Source organism: Somniosus microcephalus, chromosome 5, assembly GCF_052327205.1.
Source record: "Somniosus microcephalus isolate GS21.2 chromosome 5, FLI_Smic_1.0, whole genome shotgun sequence".
Lineage (NCBI taxonomy): Eukaryota > Metazoa > Chordata > Chondrichthyes > Squaliformes > Somniosidae > Somniosus > Somniosus microcephalus.
In genome coordinates this window covers 153332730-153353459 of record NC_140991.1, presented here as the reverse complement: position 1 = coordinate 153353459, position 20730 = coordinate 153332730, and the positions used below count along the sequence as shown (strand labels likewise).

General features: G+C 44.2%; 1 protein-coding gene across 1 annotated transcript in view; it reads right to left on the bottom strand.

Annotated features, from left to right (window-relative positions):
- phf14 (PHD finger protein 14) overlaps positions 1-3849 on the bottom strand; it is a 276564-nt gene extending 272715 nt beyond the window's left edge. Inside the window, exons 1-2 of the mRNA XM_085988375.1 lie at positions 3669-3849; positions 206-317 (exon numbers count right to left, since the gene is read on the bottom strand). Coding sequence (XP_085844501.1) covers positions 206-317; positions 3669-3793 — 237 coding nt within the window. The 5' untranslated portion in view covers positions 3794-3849. The remainder of the gene's footprint in view (positions 1-205; positions 318-3668) is intronic.
- Between the last annotated feature and the right edge of the window lie 16881 nt (positions 3850-20730).

Below are 20730 nucleotides of genomic sequence, written 5' to 3'. Positions count from 1 at the left end.
ATACCTAGTCACATTTTTAATTTTAATACCTAAAACTTAGTGGAAATTTCTGGTGAATGCCCCAAGACTTTTTTTGAAAATTGTTAAGTTTAGTAAGTTTTTAATCTATATATTTCCGATCTCCTGTTTTTCTCATAATCCTCTTACCAGATGCTCAAAAAATTTAAGAACATTTTCACTGCCACACACAAATATAATATCTTACCTTGGCACCATATTTTGAATAGTTCATTTCTGTAAGAGTAACAGGACGAAGTTTGTCTATATCTCCAAATGCCACACCAGGGACATAAAGGGCACAAACAACATGAACCCACCTAAAGAGAAAATGCACAGGAGGCTACTGAGATTACTTAGAATCATAGAAACTCTGAGTGAAAAGATTTTTACTCTTCTCCCCTCTAGATCTTGTGCCAATGATTCTAAATCTATGACCACTTGTTATTGACCCACTCAGCAGAGAGAACAGCCTTTCGCTATCTACTCTATCAAAACCCCTGATCATCTTGAAAACCTCTATTAGGTCACCTCTTAACCTTCTCTGCTCCAAGGAGACCAGCCCTAGCTTTTCCAACCTCTCCTCATAGCTAAAGTCCCTCATCCCTGGTAACATCCTGGTAAACCTCCTTGTGTCTAAAGTAAACCTATAGTTTGGCCAAACTGAATATAATGTTCAAAAAACAATGAACAAGATATACAAGACAGTCAGTGGAATCCAAGGTTAACTGAGAATAAAGTAAGTTTCACATATGCACACTTTCAGGTACATGAACTCCTTCTAGAAGTATATCAATCTATCTCAGCTTTTTTATTTGGGGAAAAGGAAAAGGAAATAGGCTAGGCTTCTCACTCCTGATCCAACAACCCCTGGTAAGGGTGAAATGCACCTGTAGACATCAGGTGAGGACAGGGTCTGGCTTGGCATGATGCTCCCTGCACTATCAAGGCTCACTTGTGAATGGCACCTCGGGCTAGTTACTGACAGGCAACCAGCACCTGTGCAATCATACTGCAGCAATGACCAGCCACTCTTAGGAGAGGAGGGAAGAGAAGACAATTTGAAAGATTATTTGTAATACAGGTTGAGCGTCCAAAATCCGGAGTTCCGGAATCCGGACCGATTGGTGGCAGGGTCGTCCGGAATCCGTAAAATGTTCTGGAATCCAGCCACCCTGTCAAACCGCAACCTGGGCCCAGGCATTTTCAGACTCAGAACGTGTTTCTGACGTCCGAAGTCCGGAAACGCCCGAGCCCAGGTTGCGATATTTTAGGACTTCGGACATCAGAAACACGTTCCGAAGTCTGGAAAAACACGAAAATCGGCTTGGCCTCGGTCCCAAGGTTGCCAGATTCAGGACGTTCAACCTGTAGTATTATTTCACTGCCATTTACCAATTTAATATTCAACATGTAACAAATATGTAATTTCATAGCAAAATATTTCAATGGGTTAAAATCCTGATTTTCAAAAGCCCGTCAATAATGTCAACTATATACGGATAATTAATCTGAGCATAGCTTCATAAAATATCATTCTTTTAGCAAATAAAATGTAATAGATTTTGATTTTAGCTTGCAAGTTTGAACCACTTAAAAATAGCTTTAATATATCATTTACACAATTTCTCACAGATCTGATTGCCATGTTATTACCTTGTATGGTATCTTTTTCATAAACATTACAGCATGTTAGCCAAATAAGATTATGCAGTATTATGTAGCTACTGATGGTAGCGCACAGCTGTTTCCCTTTTTAAAGCAAACTGCACTAAGTCCTATTGCAGCTTAAATTAGTTCAGTTCTAGATTTGTAAAATACATGGGAGTTTCCATATTGAAAACGCCACTTGGATTCCATTTATTTTTTCCAAATAGGTTACACAACTAATTAAACCAATGAAAGAATGAAAGGTTTTCTATTGACTTCACAATTTCTGTAACTCAGGCTAACATTTCTTTATGAAGGGTTTAGGCATCTTCAGTGATAATTGCAACTGTTTTCCTCATCATTAGATTTATTATACATTCATCTAAACTTATAATCAGGATAAATTAGGTAATTAAAAACAATAAATTACTCCATACCTTCACATTTTGCTTGTAGCAAAAGTGACAAGTATTGATAGCAGATTCTGAAAATCTGTGCCAGTTTTTAAATTATTGGTAATACACGTTCTAAGCTATTCATACAATTACAATTTAATGGCAAACTGTGAATAAATCAACAATGCCATCTGCATTCTTTGTTTAGCAGGTTACTTTACCAACTAATTTTGAATGGAAATTAGGGCTATCAACCCTCCCAGATTGCCCAGAATCTCTCAGAATTACATATTAATCTCCCGGTACTGCTGCAAGAAACCTGGAGAAAATTAGGAAGAAGGGTTGATTGGCAGTGCAAGTGCACCAATGAGACTAGGTGAAGCGTTGACAGGCAGGTGTGGTGGGCACAGGGTGGGGGGCAGGCTTCCATTAGCAGGTTAGGTTGCGCTCGAGCCGGTCAGAGCACATAGGCGGTAAAGTTTGGCTGCAGCAGTAGCCCTTTTAGGCAAGTACTTGTGATAATTTCTCTATTCCAATCAGTTCCTTTTTCCATTTGCCACGCCACTTTTACTGCATCTTTTTCTAAGTCTGTAGCCTAACTCTGAGGGAACGATCAGGTCATTTTGGGAATGATGGGGTTGGAAACAACTGCTGGACTTTTTTTTCCCCCCTCTGAATAATTTTTTCCTGTCACTTTTCATTGGCGTATGAAATGGTGTTTAAATTCCCACCCTTCTGCTCCCAGTGCCTGTGTGTGTGGCAGAGATGGTAAACCCTTATGCAGGAGTCTCTAGGCATGGAGGATTTATCTCTCAGGCACTACTGTCAGCAACCCAGGAGAAAAGTACATTGCATTTGCACCTGTGTAGTAGTATTGCTTTTGGAAGGTTGTTTTGTTTTGCTTTAAAAGAAAAAACTTATTTTACACAACTGTTTATAAAAGGTATGGAAAAATAACTATTCAATAGAGGTTGCATCTTGAAATCCAGAAGTGCTAGTGTTAGAGCTGTCAGATAGTTCCACAATATTTAAAAAAAAATAGGTATGGCTTTTAGACAGAAGTCTTCAGAAGTTTAATGCTTCAGTGGATACATTAACATATTTTGATGAGTTCTAGCTTCAAACCCCTTTTGCAGCTGAGGGATCGTAGTGAAGCTGCAAAATAAACTCTGTAGATTTGAAAGGGGATGGATCGGCAGGGTGGGGGAGAATTATAACGTTCGTGGTGCCCAAGGTCCCAAGAATTTTTAATACAGCTTTGCATACTGAATGGCCAACAGCGGACAGGGATATCTGGTAGCTCTGCTAAGTTCCAGACATGAACAAACAGAGTGCAAGGGTTTCCTCTTGGACAGATCTGTCAGAAAGCATGTGTAATCTAACTTTGTAAGGTAAATGCAATAAAAGTTGCAAACTGGTATGTGATCCGATATCATGTGTTCAGGTGTCACACGAACTAACTTCCCGGATACTCTTCTACTCCGGGCATTACAAACTGCAACATTGCTTAGCTTGACATTCTAAGCACCACATTCAATCAGCCTACATTCTAGACCTGTCAACAACTCCCCGGGACTTTGAAGATAGCCATTTTTCTTTTATTAAATAAATACTGGTGAAACAAACCTTCCAGCATCCGTCTCTTTAAAAATTCCATCCACGTTGGGGCACAACTCACAACTGGGTGTCGCTCCACATTTGCATGCATCACAGAACCAGGGTTCTGTAGAATTTTCAGAGGCAGAACTCATAATGGAGTCACTTTCTCCATCAACACCATAGCAACCTGCCGAAAAAAAGAAAAATAAATCTGGTGAAATACCAAAACTTCACCTCAAGAATTTGTTTCTTGTGGCATTACAAGAGGTGAATATTGGCTGGCTGGAGAATTTTTAAATTACAAGCGCAAAACATCTCCACCGTTGTACCTTAAAAAGACTTTAGCTACTTGCATTCTGAAACTGAAAAGAAGTTCTCTCAGAACTGAAGCAAATCCCAATGACAAACAAATAAATCCTTTTGAAAATGAATCAAATAAATTGCTCAAATTTTCCAGGCAACAGACACAAAAATAATATTTTAGATGATGATGTAGAAGGAATACCGCTAAAGACCACTAAATTACATATGCAATTCATGGATTAAAACAAAATATTATCTGCCTAAATGCTTAAAAAATCCAACTTGCAATCTGAATTCAAATAGAGATTCTATAGAAGACAGGATATTAAATAATTAACGTTATTAAACTGACAACATAGTATGCTCAGGTTGCCATAAGAAATTCAAAGGTTATATTTCATGACATTGATCTTTCCAAGTGTTTACTGAAAAAGTGTATTACAGCACAAGTATCAAAAATCAAACTATATTAAGAGATCTCCCATGAAGTTGCTCATGGTGAGTCAGAGGATCCGCGGTCTCATAATGGGGTGTAGATGCCATGTAAGGGAATATCAGAGCCACCGATTTACAGTAACTGAATAAGTCAAATTCTATGTTTTTATTATATTCTGGGATTTTACTGGCATTCCCAAGATTGAATTATTCAACCCTGTTCATTATTCTGTAAAAATTGCATGAGTGACCATTCATGATTTATATATCTCTTTACCCATGCATTTAATTTTACTATATTTTATATACACAGCAAGATGGTATTCAGGATGCACCAGTTAAAAACAGATATGTCGGCCTGGAGTTTCTGCTCAATTGCATGTTTTTTCTGGCGCAATTCGGCCAAAACCGGCACAAAAGATTGCGGAATTAAGCGCAATTTGTGTTCAGCACAACTCGAGTTTCCGCAATCTTTTGGGCTGGTTTCAAAATCTTCGCACTGGAAGCAGGCCCCGCCCACAAAATTGACCATGCCCCAGGGTGAGCTAATCACCATTGGGAGTTTCCGCGTATTGTGCTTGTTTGCAGACCTTCAGGCTTTAAAATTAAGCTAGATCTTTTGGGTACAAAAAGATACATTTTAAAAGCTTTTAAATGTGATTTTTGTTTTAATTTACTAAGAAACTGACTAATGTACCCTAATATTTCTAGAAAATAGTTTTATATATTTAAAACAATGAATTTCAGTAATTTAAAATCTAGTTACTCAGGTGGCGAATTGACAGTGAGTAAAATGCTTATTTTACGTGATAAACCTATTTTCAGCTGTTTTAATCAAACTTCACTTAAATGTGTAAAAGCAATTTTTCTTAAGCAAATTTTTTTTTTTTAAATTACATTTTAAAACACTGCCCGATTGCGCTGGTTCACGGCAGATTTTACGCTTGTCGATATGCAATTGAGTTTGAGTGAAAACTCGGGGGGGGGGGGGGGGGGGGCCCAAGAGAACCACTTTTCAAAACGGGCGCAATTTGTGCCGGAATCGACAACTGCACCCAAAGCGGAAACTCTACCTCCTCATATTTAGCACCACAGAGAGGGAAATGATATTTAAGCTGCACTTGGGGGCAGTCCTCTGTTTTGGCCTTTTGTTATTCCATGCTTTATTCTATTCTTATCCTGGAAATGTGCATTTTAGCGTTCAGAACATAAGAAAATATCAACAGGCCATTCGGTCTGTACCCGCTCCAAAATGCAATCTGTTCTATCATGGACACTATTCAACCAATTTCATATCCTGAGCAGAGATTCTGCAACATTTCTCCTGCCTGCCCTCCTCTGTCCCCCCAAAAGGTGTCAAGCACAATTCTAGGATTTATATTGTAATACACAAAATGAAATCCATGTTGAAGTTAAACAAAATAAATTGTTTTATTGCATCATGCTTTAACACAAAAGCAAAACTATCTAGTCACCTTCTTCCAAACAAAGTGCAAATTAAAAGATAAAACTATTTTGTTCACATTTAAAGAATAGACTTTACTAATCAGCTCAAACAGGGTTGCTGAGCTCCTTTTTGTCCTAATCAATGAAATGTTAATAAAGGAATTTGAAAAAATTACAATTCTGTAATTGTTCAGAAAGCAACTCAGCTGTGTTGAAAAAAATCTTAATTAGTGGATCTCATTAATATACAATTTCAAGCAAAATCACTTCTGCTGCAATTATATTCTGAAGATATTACTGGTAGGAAATGCTGAAATTTCAGCAAAATTATTAGTTTTAAACTTCATCACAATAGCTGACATAGCAATTATTAAAGAATTGTAAATGGTCGGTTTCTGGTTTCTCTTCCGATTTGTATGTTTTTGTTAACAGATCTGACTATAGTAAATAAAATGCAAATCATTGTCAAAAATCTAATGTACTATACAGTTCTATATACCATCTCCCAATCAAATATTCCAGTAAGCTGAAATTTTCAACATCTTAAATACTCAGCACATAATAGAAAAATTTATAAAGCAGCACATGTAAATGGGAGTTAAAAGGCAGTATTCCAATCATATTCCGGTATCATTTGTGAATGATTCTATCTTCACTCTCATGGATTTTTACAATCTCTGAACCTCTGATTCAAATACAACTGCGTATCTCTGTCCAAACATCATTTCTAATGTCCCGTGGCGTTGCACACAGCAAATCAGAGATTATGGTCTTTCTCTTACCCAGTTCTGTTGTCTTGGTGTTACTGTTTCTCTGTCTCTCCTCTACTTCAGTCTCTTCTGTTCTACTGATCTGTCCCTAACTACTTTTTGCTTCTCCCAGTTATCTCTGTATTTTTCTTCTTTCTTTTCAGGTGGGAGGTACTGGGCAGCGTGGTGTATTGTGGCAGGGAAAGGAGGCTCTGATGATATTTTTCCGGTTTGGGTTGCAGGGAAATGCAATTTTTAGTGGTTCTCTTCTTCCACCCCTTTATTCTCATCACATCTTTCACACCTGTGCAATCCCACTACCCCCTCCTATCACTACACCTACCTCTTCCCCTTTGATCTACCTGTTCAATCCTTTATCTACCCTTCTTCTCACTCTGCTGACACATACCTTATTCTTAACTCTCAATTCACTCCCATTTGCTGCAGAAAATGTGTGGGGGGTGCAAGAGGCCAGAGATCACCTCACCTTCACCCAGTTTCTCCCCTCCACTCACCGCATTCAGCTCCTTCAAATAGGCACAGTTGCTTTCAAAATGTAACATTTTAAAAAAAAAAAACATTTTTAAGATAAGGTAAGACAATGTCTGCCTGACCCTCGCCACCATTTCCTCCCTCTCTGCCTCAGGTGTCAATAATTAGAATGCTTACAATTTGTCAACAATCAACAAAACAACTGATAATGAAAGGCTGTTTGGTTCAAAATTAACTCTTAAAAGTAAAATTAGGGTGAGGAAAACACCATTGCCACTAATTTCCATGGGGGTTTGTCCAGCTCTCCCACCCCGTGGAAAATGTACCCCCATCTCTCTCAGCTTAGTATGCTTTCTGAAATTTATAGAACCCAAAAGCTACAACGGGCATGTAATGTAGCCAGTCATCTCTCTCCCTCTTACACAAACACATTTCAAACAAAACAGTCGATACAAACTTCATCTGAATAAAGCTTTTGAAATTTGTCATCCAGCTTTTCTTCAAATAATTTATGAAAGAATAGAAATTGATATAAATTGAAGAAAAATATTCCAGCGGTTCAGCTGATGGAATGAACTGATGCATTCTTCGAAACTGGGAACATTATACATGTCCAGAGTGCATAATCTGTCTTCAGCTAACAAAACCACACCGTTATCAAAAATATCCAAGTCCCAGCTCAAGCTTTTGGGAGACACTGAGATCTTCAAGTAAAAACCTTTATGCAGGCATTGTTTTCTGGGAAGAAGTTGAAGTGATTTACAGAAAAAAGATAATATAGCAGCAGCTGGTGATGTGACAGGGAGCCGCGATAGGCAAGTCATAAAATTAGCATTGAAACTCCTATTAGGGTGTCTCACCTCCTGACTCCCCAAAGCCTTTCCACCATCTACAAGGCACAAGTCAGGAGTGTGATGGAATACTCTCCACTTGCCTGGATGAGTGCAGCTCCAACAACACTCAAGAAGCTCGACACCATTCAGGATAAAGCAGCCCGCTTGATTGGCACTCCATCCACCTTCAACATTCACTCCCTCCACCACCGGCGCACTGTGGCTGCAATGTGTACCATCTACAAGATGCACTGCAGCAACTCGCCAAAGTTCCTTCAACAGCACCTTCCAAACCCGCGACCTCTACCACTTAGAAGGACAAGGGCAGCAGACGCATAGGAACATCACCACCTACAAGTTCCCCTCCAAGCCACAAACCATCCTGACTTGGACCTGTATCACCGTTCCTTCACTGTCGCTGGGCCAAAATCCTGGAACTCCCTTCCTAACAGCATTGTGGGTGTACCTACACCATATGGACTGCAGCGGTTCAAGAAGGCGGCTCACCACCATCTTCTCAAGGGCAATTAGGGATGGGCACTAAATGCAGGCCTAGCCAGCCAGCGACGCCCAAATCCCATCAATGAATTAAAAAATAACTATTGTCATCCAGGGAAATGCAACGACGACTTGCATTTATAAAGCATCTTTAATGTAGCAAAATGTACCAAGGTGCTTAACAAGAGCCTTATCAATAAAAAATGTTGACAGAGCCACAGAAGGAGATATCAGGGCAGATGACCAAAAGCTTGGTCAAAGACGTAGCTTTTAAGGGGCATCTTAAAGGAGGAGAGAGAGAGAGAGAGAGAGAGAGAGAGAGAGAGGGGTTTAGGGAGGGAATTCCAGAGCTTAGGGCCAAGGCAGCAGAAAGCATGGCCGCCAATGGTGGAGTGATTAAAATTGGGGGTGCACAAGGTGCCTGAATTGGAGGAGCACAGCGATTTTGAAGGCATGTAGGGCTGGAGGTTACAGAGATAGGGAGCTGTGAGGCTATGGAGGGATTTGAAAACAAGGATGAGGATTTTAAAACTGAGGTGTTGTCAGACTAGGAGCCAATGTAGGTCAGCAAGTACAGGAGTGATGGGTGAATGAGACTTGGTGCAAGTTAAGTTATGAGCAGCAGAGTTTTGGATGAGCACAAGCTTATGTAGGGTGGAAGATGGGAGGCCGCCCAGGGGAGCATTGGAATAGTCAAGTCTAGAGATAATAAAGGCATGGATGAGGGTTTCAGAGCAGATGAGCTGAGGCAGGGTCGGAGTCGGGGGATGTTACTGAGGTGGAAGTAGGCAGTCTTTTTGATGGAGTTGATAAGTGGTCGGAAGTTCATCTCGGGTAACATGCAAGTGTGGGCATTTTGACATCGGAATCTCCAGAGGAAATATTTACGTAGAAATTTTCAATATATATTTCAATAGATTACTAGTAAATTGCCTGTGCTGTTACCCAAGGTCAGTTTATGATTTTTTTGTATATAAAATGGTGACAGGTAGAAGAGACTTCAGAAACTTAGTCCACAGAAACACGCAGTGGCCAGAGCCCACAACTACCCCACGACAATTGAAACAGCAATTTAAATTGGGAAACGCTTAAGGAAAAGCATGACCAGAAATCATGACAACAGGGACTAAGATTTCTGGACAAAAAGTGTGTGTCTTACACAGGATTTGTAAGATATACAAGTCACTCTGCCATGGCAGTGCAGTGTCAAGGCCAAATGTAGTCTTAAACAAAGCAGGGCTAGAGGGCAGGAGATAATTGGAGCACGGCACACAGGCATAATTTCAACTCTGTTTTACACACATTTATTCTCCTATTTTTATATAATATTTCAATATATTATTTACAGTTAAACACCAAAACTTTACGCAATTTGGGAAGCAGAGAACTGGAGTTAGAGTGCAAGAGTTTTTCTGCAGTTTAGGCTAAGGAACTGGGAGACCCAGAACGAAGGTGCTACAATGCCACAACTGGTGGGGAAGTGTAATTACAGCATGACAAGTTTGCATATTTTCAATTCTAAATACGGACATAGAAATTTATAATGGAAAAAATGATACAAAATTGAGAGAAAAACTTGACAAGAGTTGTAGCCAGAAGTGCATAGGTGTTGCATAATATTGACCACACACACCATACAGGAAACTCTTTTGTTATCCGGCACCTACGGGACCGGGATGGTGCCAGTTGATTAAAAATTCCGGATAACAGAGAGGTATACCTACCAAAGTACGAGAGCCCCGTTACACAGCCACAGGTGCAGGAACCCCAGTTACACGGCCACAGATCCAGGAGTCCCGGTTACACAGCCACAAGTGCTGGAGACACGGTTACACGGACACAGATCCAGGAGCCCCGGTTACACAGCCACAGGTGCAGGAACCCCGGTTACACGGCCACTTGTGCTGGAACCCCGGTTACACGGCCACAGGTACAGGAATCCCGGTTACACGGCCACTTGTGCTGGAGCCCCGGTTACACGACCACTTGTGCTAGAGTCCCGGTTACACGGCCACAGATCCAGGAGCCCCGGTTACATGGCCACAGATCCAGGAGCCCGTTACACGGCCACAGATCCAGGAGTCCCGGTTACACGGCCACTTGTGCTGGAATCCCGGTTACACGGCCACTTGTGCTGGAATCCCGGTTACACGGCCACTTGTGCTGGAGCCCCGGTTACACGGCCACTTGTGCTGGAGCCCCGGCTACACGGCCACTTGTGCTGGAGCCCCGGTTACACGGCCACTTGTGCTGGAGCCCCGGTTACACGGCCACTTGTGCTGGAGCCCCGGTTACACGGCCACTTGTGCTGGAGCCCCGGTTACACGGCCACTTGTGCTGGAGCCCCGGTTACACGGCCACTTGTGCTGGAGCCCCGGTTACACGGCCACTTGTGCTGGAGCCCCGGTTACACGGCCACTTGTGCTGGAGCCCCGGTTACACGGCCACTTGTGCTGGAACCCCGGTTACACGGCCACTTGTGCTGGAGCCCCGGTTACACGGCCACTTGTGCTGGAGTCCCGGTTACACGGCCACTTGTGCTGGAGCCCCGGTTACACGGCCACTTGTGCTGGAGCCCCGGTTACACGGCCACTTGTGCTGGAGTCCCGGTTACACGGCCACTTGTGCTGGAACCCCGGTTACACGGCCACTTGTGCTGGAGCCCCGGTTACACGGCCACTTGTGCTGGAGCCCCGGTTACACGGCCACTTGTGCTGGAGCCCCGGTTACACGGCCACTTGTGCTGGAGTCCCGGTTACACGGCCACTTGTGCTGGAGCCCCGGTTACACAGCCACAGATCTAGGAGTCCCTGTTACACGGCCACAGGTGCAGGAACCCCAGCTACACGGCCACTAATATACAGTAAAACTTACCTGAACCTACTCCTGAATTTTGCCGGTTAATAGAGAATTCCGGATATTTAGGTGCCATTTAAATGAGAATTTCCTGTATTTCAAAAAACAATCATGTATGATTGCTTTACAAGCCTGCAGTAATGCTTTCAAAATCATATTTTGGTATGAAGGTGATTATGAATATCAAGTGCACATCAATACTATTTACAATGATTGTTAACCAAACCCCAAAACAGACACGAACTGAATAAATTCCACATCAATTTAAAATAATGTACATTCTAAAAATTACAAACACTAAGGTGTTAAATCACTGCCTTCTTGTGATTTGCAGGTATCTATTATTTTCCATTTATCTTTTTCTAGCATGGTATCATCCCAAATATCAGTTTGTAACAATCTCACCTCTAGGTCAAATGTTTGTAATTCAACTTCACTCTGGGCTGACACTCCAGTACAGGACGAAGAGTGCCATCTTTTGGATGATATGTTTAAGCTGCCTGCCTATTCTGATGGTCCAGGGAGACATTAAACATGGCATTTTTTGAATAACAGTGATTTCTCCCAGTTTCCTGCCCAACATTCCTCCTCCGACCACCGCAATAAACCATTCCTTCTTCACAAAATGCCCGTTAAATTTGCCTACATATTAGTCATTGCAAAGTAATTCAGTGTGTGTGAAGCACTTTGAGAGTTTTTTTTTTGAGAGAGTTGATTAAGATGCTGTATAAATACATGGTTCTTTCTTTCTAGGCCAGGTGTTCAGATTCTAGAAAGTGGACGAATCTACAATATTTGTAGATTTGCTTCTTTCTACATGTGAAGTCAACCACAAGTAATTTTAAAAGCCCTTTATTTGTGGCAAGTCTACACAGGAGTCTTTACATTTGAAAAGTACACTATGAAACAGACAGGAAGCAAGTCTTGCGAATGAACCTAATATGTAGTGTGTATTATCAGCAAAAATACCCAGCAATGGTACTGTACTCAAGGAATGGAGATTTGTGCCTGAAATAGCTGTGTTAAAATAACTTTCCTGTCATTTTTTCAAAATTCAGGCTAGCATAAAAAGTTAATGCAAATATTCAAAGCATATTCAATAATCTTTTCTTTCTAAATCACATTTTCATGAAATATCTTCACTGAGTAAACTCTTCATTAGCAGTTCTGAAAGTGCTCAATAACAAATTCACCCACTAAGTGTAATAATTATCCTGCCACTAAATTCTAATTTTTTCTTCCCAAGGTTCATCACTTTTCATAAGAATTCTCATTCACCTTGCATTCTGAAACATACCAAAAAAAGCCTTTGCTTTGATCTTTGTTGTTGATCAAACTTACAGTTAACATACCTGAAATACTTCCTTACAAGTAATGGCATTAAACCTGACACAAATCTGCAATTTCCCCTGCGCTTTGCTGTCTGTTTCTAAACTGATTACTTTTAATCATGATGACTATTCTTCTGCTTTCTTCCAGCTACTTTACTGTTTTAATTTTATTTTATTCCAGTCAACAACTGGGCAACTACTAGAAAAAAATCTATTTGCATTTGAAAAACAGGTTACAGTACTTGTGATACAAGAGGTGTTTTAATAACATTGTTCAGTGTAAAAAACATACACATACACGGGTGAAATTACACCAGGCTCAATCAAGTTAATAACTGCAAAACCATTAAAAAAATCTTTTATATCTATGTATTTGGTTTAATTGTGGCATATTTGAGGTCACACTGCACTCAAGTAGATACACAGATTGGTGGGCAAAGTTAGGGTGTACTGCACATTGTATATTCTTACTTCTTAGCAAGCAAAATTAAGCTTAAATTCAATGATCATTGGATGTGAGTGGTGGCAGAGCAGCAGCTGGTATTTATAATTTTTTAATCTTTTCATGTACTTAGTGATGTTTGAACTAGTATCCTGGCCTTACTGATATGAAGAGGGAAAGGGCAGTGAAAAAAGCAGACTCTCTCCATTCTTAATGCCTGTGGAACCATGCCTCAACCATGTGCCCTAGTATCTCAGCTCAGTGGACATTCTTCACAGTGAGTGTAGAAAGCGCAAGTCAGCAAGCAATTTTTGACTGTTTGGGTGGAAAGCATCAGTCAAGCTTAAGCCTGACACCCACACATGTGCACCAACTTCCAGAGCTGCAGGACAAAAATGAGATGTAGAAATCCTGGCTTATTTTCCCCTCACTAATCCAGGGACAATAAAGGCAATTGTACTGCCCCTAATGATTTTTCTGCAGGTAGAGGTTACCTTCCAAGCTCTTCAGCACTCCTGTCAGGCAACAACCTAGGTCTTGCTCTCATCAATTATATCTGCCATCATCATGGTAAAGATCAGAGGTCGGAGCTGTGTCTGCAGGGTTATATTCTGGTCTCTTGAGTCTCAACTCCAAAAGGCGGTTGGTTTGTGCTGGATTTTGGGGAGGGTGCAGGTGCTAGAGATGTCAGAGCTGGAAGTTACAGAAAAGGTTGTGATTTACCCCTAAGAAGCAGCCTAAAGATATCAGTGACATGCTTTTGATGTCATATCTTAAATTCACTAACTGTAAATTCTTCTGGGAAGTTCAGTGACTATAGTGGAGCAAGGACTGCTCTGTCCAAGACATCTTCAGCAAAGTGCACGCCTGCCACCAGAATGCTAAAGACAGTGATAATAAGGGGTGTCTAAGGATACGAGATGGGAAAAATAATATTTTGCAGTAGATCAATCCATGAGAATCGGATGTAAAAATTAAAATTAAACCACAATACCCAATTCTTCTATGCAATTAAAATCATTTCAGAAAATCATTGTGCTCTAAAATGATTTGAATATGCAAAGGAAATCCAATAGACTAGCAGGTAGAGATTAGCGCTCAGAAAATCCAGAGCACACAGGACGCACAGATATCCAACTCAGAAAAAATGAAACACCTGAATTGCGCATTTAAAAAAAAATGCTTTGTATTTGTAGGCCTCCCACTTCTGATACCACTCAGATATGTCAAAGTAATTTCTCAGTTCTATCTTTTTATATCATTAAACACATTTTCTGCCAAAACAATGCATCAGGCAGGAAACTGGTGCTATAACCAAATATGTACTACAACTTGTACTGCACCAGAGAACTGAGGATAGGCAGGAATGTCTGAACAAGACTCTAGGTCACTCTTCAATCACCTTGCTGTCTTCAATTCCTAGTACAGTAGTGACCAATATTCATAGTTCAGCCACTGCTTTTTGGTTCTTTGTATCTTTCAAAACTGAATGCTTGGGTTTGAAGAGTAGTCACATGCTACTGGAGGTGATTTGTTGATTTTTTTTTGTTCACTCAGATGAGGGATGTTAACCCTGGAAAATAGTACACTTAGTAATGGCAACTCTCGCGAATTAATTGCGAGACACGCGATTTTTAATAAAACTAAAAACTCATGATTTTCCTTTTGGAGTAAAGGGAGGATTTCAAACCACACCACGCTGCTGCCGCACCACCGGAAACAGCTCCAGCTTTGAATCTAACCGACCCCACGCGAGCATTGAAATCATTAGTTACCGCGGGCCAACAGGAGGAAGGGGCAAAAAAAAGACAGCCAATCAAAAATAGACCTCCGGTCGCGTGGACGAGGACCAGATCTCTGTAGTCATGTGACAGTCAAGGATTAAAACCCAGGCAGGCAGCGCACAGTCACAGTGATTCGGAGTCGAAGAGTTCAGTGAGTAATTATATCAGAGTGAAGCTTTCCCGCCTCTCTGAGCTGTCAAAAATCTGAGCTGGAAAAGCAAAGCTGCTTTTGTTGCAAAAAAAAGGTCAAGACCTCCCCCCCCCACCCCCCTTACCCAGGATTGAAAAAAAAAAGTTGCAAAAATAACATTGTAATTGTAATGTAGTTTTATGTTGCTATCCCCAAGGTGTTTCCTCTTCACTCTTTGTGCAGCCAAAGTTTTAGTTTGCAATTTGTTTTTGAAAAGTTTGTCTCTCCCTGGGGCTCGTGCTGTGCGGGAAGTGACATCTGGGGTAGAGAGACCACTGCAGAGCCTATTAATTATATCGTTTAATTTTCAGTGATATCCTGGCTGGATTAATGCAAGGGATAAAAGTATTTCTAGCTGATTCTGCCTGTAGTGTAACGTGGGAGTCAGGCGGACTGGAATAAATTTGCTGTCTGATTTCACGGTACAAAGTGCAAGGAATTCTTTTGATTTAAAGGGTTTATCAAACTCAACTCAATTCACAGGACTGGGCTCCAGATTAGGGAGTTAAAAAGAAAATACTTTAAGATGCTTTTGGTCAAACTCATTTATAATCTAAGCAAAAGTAATAAAAAATTGTGTTCTAATCATGTGAAGCAGAGTGATGATCTGTAGCAGCTGAGATAGCGCAGGATCAGTAATGCCAACACTCACGAATTAATCGCGAGACATGCGATTTTTAATGAAAATTTACCTCAACTCACGAAGGGTGGTGATAACGGGTAGGATTTTAAAAGTTTTTTGTAAAGCATTTTCAGAATGTGGTAAACCACTGTTATACCTGCCTGTATGAGTGTTTGTATTCCACTGTGTACATGTCTGTACATGCCTCGGCTGACTCCTCCCACGAGTCCAGGTATAAAGGTGACTGCTCCACAGTCCCTCTGTATTCTGGACTGGTCGACCACTCGAGGCACACCTTCATTCTCTTGTTAATAAAAGCCTGTTAGTTACTCGCTTAACCTCAGTCTTTTGAGTAATTGATAGCGCATCAATTTTATTAACAAGATTTTTATAATGGAGAAGATCCTCACACCAGCATGCCTGGAATTAGACCATCGGGAGGCGGACGCATCCACCAAGTTTGCTCACTGGCTTAAGTGCTTTGAAAAATTCCTGATCGCCTCCGCTGCAACGGTCAAATCGGATGAGGACAAACTGGATGTCCTGATCTCCAAAGTGAACCACCGAGCGTACTCGGTCATCCAGGACGCGACCTCGTACACGGCTGCTATCAAGCTCCTCAAGGACCAGTACACGCGCCCAGTGAACGAGGTGTACGCCAGGCACCTCCTGGGGAGTCGTAAACAACAACCTGGGGAATCGACCGAGGAATACCTTCAGGCACTGTCTGTGCTTGGCCGGGCCTGTAGTTGTAAGGATGTAAAGGCCGCCGTGTACACAGAGGAACTTATCCGGGACGCTTTTGTGGCGGCCACAGGTCCAATTACACCCGACAGCGACTGTTGGAACAGAGTGACCTCGACCTCAACAAGGCCTCTGAACTCGCACTATCATTGGACGCAGCCTACCGGGGCATGGATGCCTACTCCTCTGCACCGTGGACGCCGCGGGGAACGACAGCCTGGGACACGGTAGGACCGTCTCATAGCGCCGTGCCACCCCAGCCACGGCCCAACTACCGCAGCAGTGTCCCAAGGCCAGAAATGCTACTTCTGTGGCCAGGCCAAACACCCAAGAGCGCGCTGCCCGGCGAAAAATGCGATCTGCTCGGGCTGCAGGAAGAAGGGACACTACGCCAGCGTCTGCAGGGCCAAAGCCACCCCGAACGCCAGCAGCGCCGCGTGTGGGCCGTGCAGGCCGCCATCTTGGGCCTCCCCAGCCATGTGCGAACCACCGGAACAGCAGCCATTTTGGACGCCTCCAGCCACATGGGGATCATGGACGCCGCCATCTTGGACGCCAGCCGCCATCTTGGCCCCCAACACCGCCTCATCTGATACCCGCAACGACACACCGACCCCTACGCTGGCCTCCGTTACGCTGGACCAAGCGAGACCGCACCAACTGGCCCGGTCCACAATGGACATTAAGGTAAATGGTCACGAAACAATCTGCCTTTTTGACTCTGGGAGCACGGAGAGCTTCATCCACCCCGACACGGTGCGGCGTTGCTCTCTCCCAGTCCTGCCAGCGCACCAGCGGATTTCTATGGCCTCCGAGTCCCAGTCGGCGGACATTGGCAGCTACTGCGTGGTGACACTCTTAGTAGACGGGACTGTGTACGATAATTTTAAACTTCTGGTCCTGCCCCACCTCTGCGCTGCCGTTGGATTTTCAGTGCCACCTTAAAAGTGTTACGATGGCGTACGGTGGACCCCTCCCCCCACTCACAGTCCGCAGCCAGCAGCTTCCAAATTGCCCGCCGCGCACCAGGTGCAACCTCTCCACACTCAGAGTCACACCCCCCCCCCACTGTTTGCTAACCTCACCCTCGACTGTAAGCCCATCGCCACAAAGAGCAGGCGATACAGTGCCGGGGACAGGGTTTTCATTAAAACCGAAGTGGAGCGGCTCCTGAAGGAGGGGATTATTGAGGGCAGCACCAGCCCCTGGCGAGCCCAGGTTGTGGTCATTAAGACCGGCGAGAAGCAGCGCCTGGTCATCGACTACAGCCAGACAATAAATCGCTACACCCTGCTGGACGCTTACCCACTCCCCCGCATAGCTGATATAGTCAACCAGATCGCGCAGTACCGCGTCTTCTCGACCATTGACCTGAAATCAGCGTACCACCAGCTCCCTATCCGCCCTGAGGACCGCCAGTATACTGCCTTTGAGGCAAACGGCCGCCTCTATCACTTCCTTAGGGCTCCCTTTGGCGTCACCAACGGGGTCTCCGTCTTCCAAAGGGAGATGGACCGGATGGTAGATCAAAATGCGTTGCAGGCCACTTTCCCATATCTGGACAATGTGACCATCTGCGGCCATGACTTGCAGGACCATGACGCAAACCTCGAAAAATTCCTCTGCACCGCCCAACTCCTGAACCTGACGTATAACAAGGAGAAGTGCATATTCCGCACAACCCGCCTCGCCATCCTTGGCGGTGTTGTGGAACACGGAGTCATCGGTCCCGACCCCGACCGGATGCGTCCCCTTATGGAACTCCCACTGCCTCAAGGCCCTGAAGAGGTGCCTAGGGTTTTTCTCCTATTACACCCATTGGGTCCCCTACTATGCGGACAAGGCCCATCCGCTGATCAAGTCCACCTCTTTTCCCTTGACGGCAGAGGCCCGCTTAGCCTTCCACCGTATCAAGGAAGACATTGCCAAAGCCACCATGCACGCAGTGGACGAATCCATCCCCTTCCAGGTGGAAAGCGACGCGTCCGACTTTGCCCTGGCCGCTACCCTTAATCAGGCGGGGAGACCCGTGGCCTTCTTTTCACGAACCCTCCAGGGCCCGGAGACCAGACACTCCGCTGTTGAGAAGGAGGCCCAGGCTATTGTGGAGGCTGTGCGTCACTGGAGGCACTACCTGGCCGGAAAACGATTTACCCTGCTCACTGACCAGCGTTCAGTTGCTTTTATGTTTAACAACAAGCAGAGGGGCAAAATCAAAAACGACAAGATCTTGAGGTGGAGAATCGAACTTTCCACCTACAATTACGAGATCTTGTACCGGCCCGGGAAGCTCAATGAACCCCCGGATGCTCTATCGCGTGGCACCTGCGCCAGTGCGCAGATCGATAGACTGCGGGCCCTCCACAATGACCTCTGCCACCCGGGGGTCACCAGGTTCTTCCACTTCATCAAGGTCCGCAACCTGCCTTACTCCATTGAGGAGGTCAGGACCATGACCAGGAACTGCCAAGTCTGCGCTGAGTGCAAACCGCACTTTTATAGACCAGACAGGGCTCACCTGATAAAAGCCACTCGCCCCTTCGAGCGCCTGAGCGTTGATTTTAAAGGGCCTCTCCCCTCCTCCGACCGTAATGTGTACTTCCTCAACATTATTGATGAGTACTCCCGTTTCCCGTTCACCATCCCCTGCCCGGACATGACCAGTGCCACGGTCATTAAATGTCTAAACGACCTCTTCACCCTGTTCGGTTTCCCCAGCTATATCCATAGCGACCGGGGCTCATCGTTTATGAGCGACGAACTCCGCCAGTACCTGCTCGCTAGGGGTATTGCCACAAGCAGGACCACCAGTTACAACCCCCGGGGGAACGGGCAGGTGGAAAGAGAGAATGCGACAGTTTGGAAGGCCGCCCTGCTAGCCTTAAAGTCTAGGGGCCTTCCGACCTCCCGCTGGCAGGATGTGCTCCCCTCTATTCGGTCACTGCTCTGCACTGCCGCTAACGCCACCCCTCATGAGAAAATGTTTGTCTTCCCAAGGAAGTCCACATCGGGGACATCGCTACCGCCATGGCTGACGTCCCCAGGGCCGGTCCTACTGAGAAGACACGTGAGGACCCATAAAACGGACCCCCTGGTCGAGAGGGTCGACCTCCTCCACGCCAACCCCCAGTACGCTTACATTGCGTACCCGGACGGGCGGGAGGACAGTGTCTCCATACGAGACCTCGCACCCTCGGGGGCCCCAGTAACCCACTACCCACTACCACCACGATCCAATATCCAACCCCAGCAGACGGCACGCCTGGGCCCCGCGACCCGCTCGACACCCACGAGGACTACACACCAGTGCCCCAGCCTACGCGGGACTCGACGCCGGAAGCTTCACTGCCCCTGCCGTCGCCACGTCGATCACAGCGGCAGACAAGACCTCCGGAGAGACTCCAATACACAAACTTTTAATACACTTCACCCCGCCGGACTCATTTTTAAACAAGGGGTGAATGTGGTAAACCACTGTTATACCTGCCTGTATGAGTGTTTGTATTCCACTGTGTACATGTCTGTACATGCCTCGGCTGACTCCTCCCACGAGTCCAGGTATAGAGGTGACTGCTCCACAGTCCCTCTGTATTCTGGACTGGTCGACCACTCGAGGCACACCTTCATTCTCTTGTTAATAAAAGCCTGTTAGTTACTCGCTTAACCTCAGCGCATCACAGACGCAGTCATATAGTTTTTATAAAGAGCTGTGACCTGTTAGAGATTAAATAAAACCACTAATGAGGTTAATAAACCAAAAAATACCAACTCATTATTTCTTACCAAATCGCATGATTTTTAAGATTTTGTCTCATGATTTATGAGACGGTGGGGTTGGCATTACTGTACACTTTCCCAATATGGGCACCTGTAGTATCAAGAACCATATGAATTTAAGAATACCTATATCCTCAAAGAAGGCTGACTTCCCTCAGAGAGTATGAACAGTATTCAGCCCTGTTCTGTTTGGGACAATGTAATGGGATTAAAATTCACTTCTTTCCTCTCTTATAACACAGCAATGCAACAGTACATTCAGCTTATTTAATAATACATCATCTTACATTATTCACTTCCTGGTCAAAGCCCACTTTGTGGAATATAGAAATCATGGCCTAGAAATTCAGTTGTTTGCGCCAGCCGCTAGCGCCTTAGGAGGAGGAGAAGTGGGGTGCTAAACGGCTAGCGCCCGGCGCAATGTGCGCCTCTCGCGAAATTCAGTTAAGATTTAACGGCGGCGCAAAACCTTTGCGCGCGCTCAGCTGCGCGCGCAGATCCTGACATCATTTCATGGTGCAACGCCCTTTGCGCGCCCCGAACCGGAAATTCAGTGGCGCCGGCCTATTGTGCGCCTGGCGCCCCAC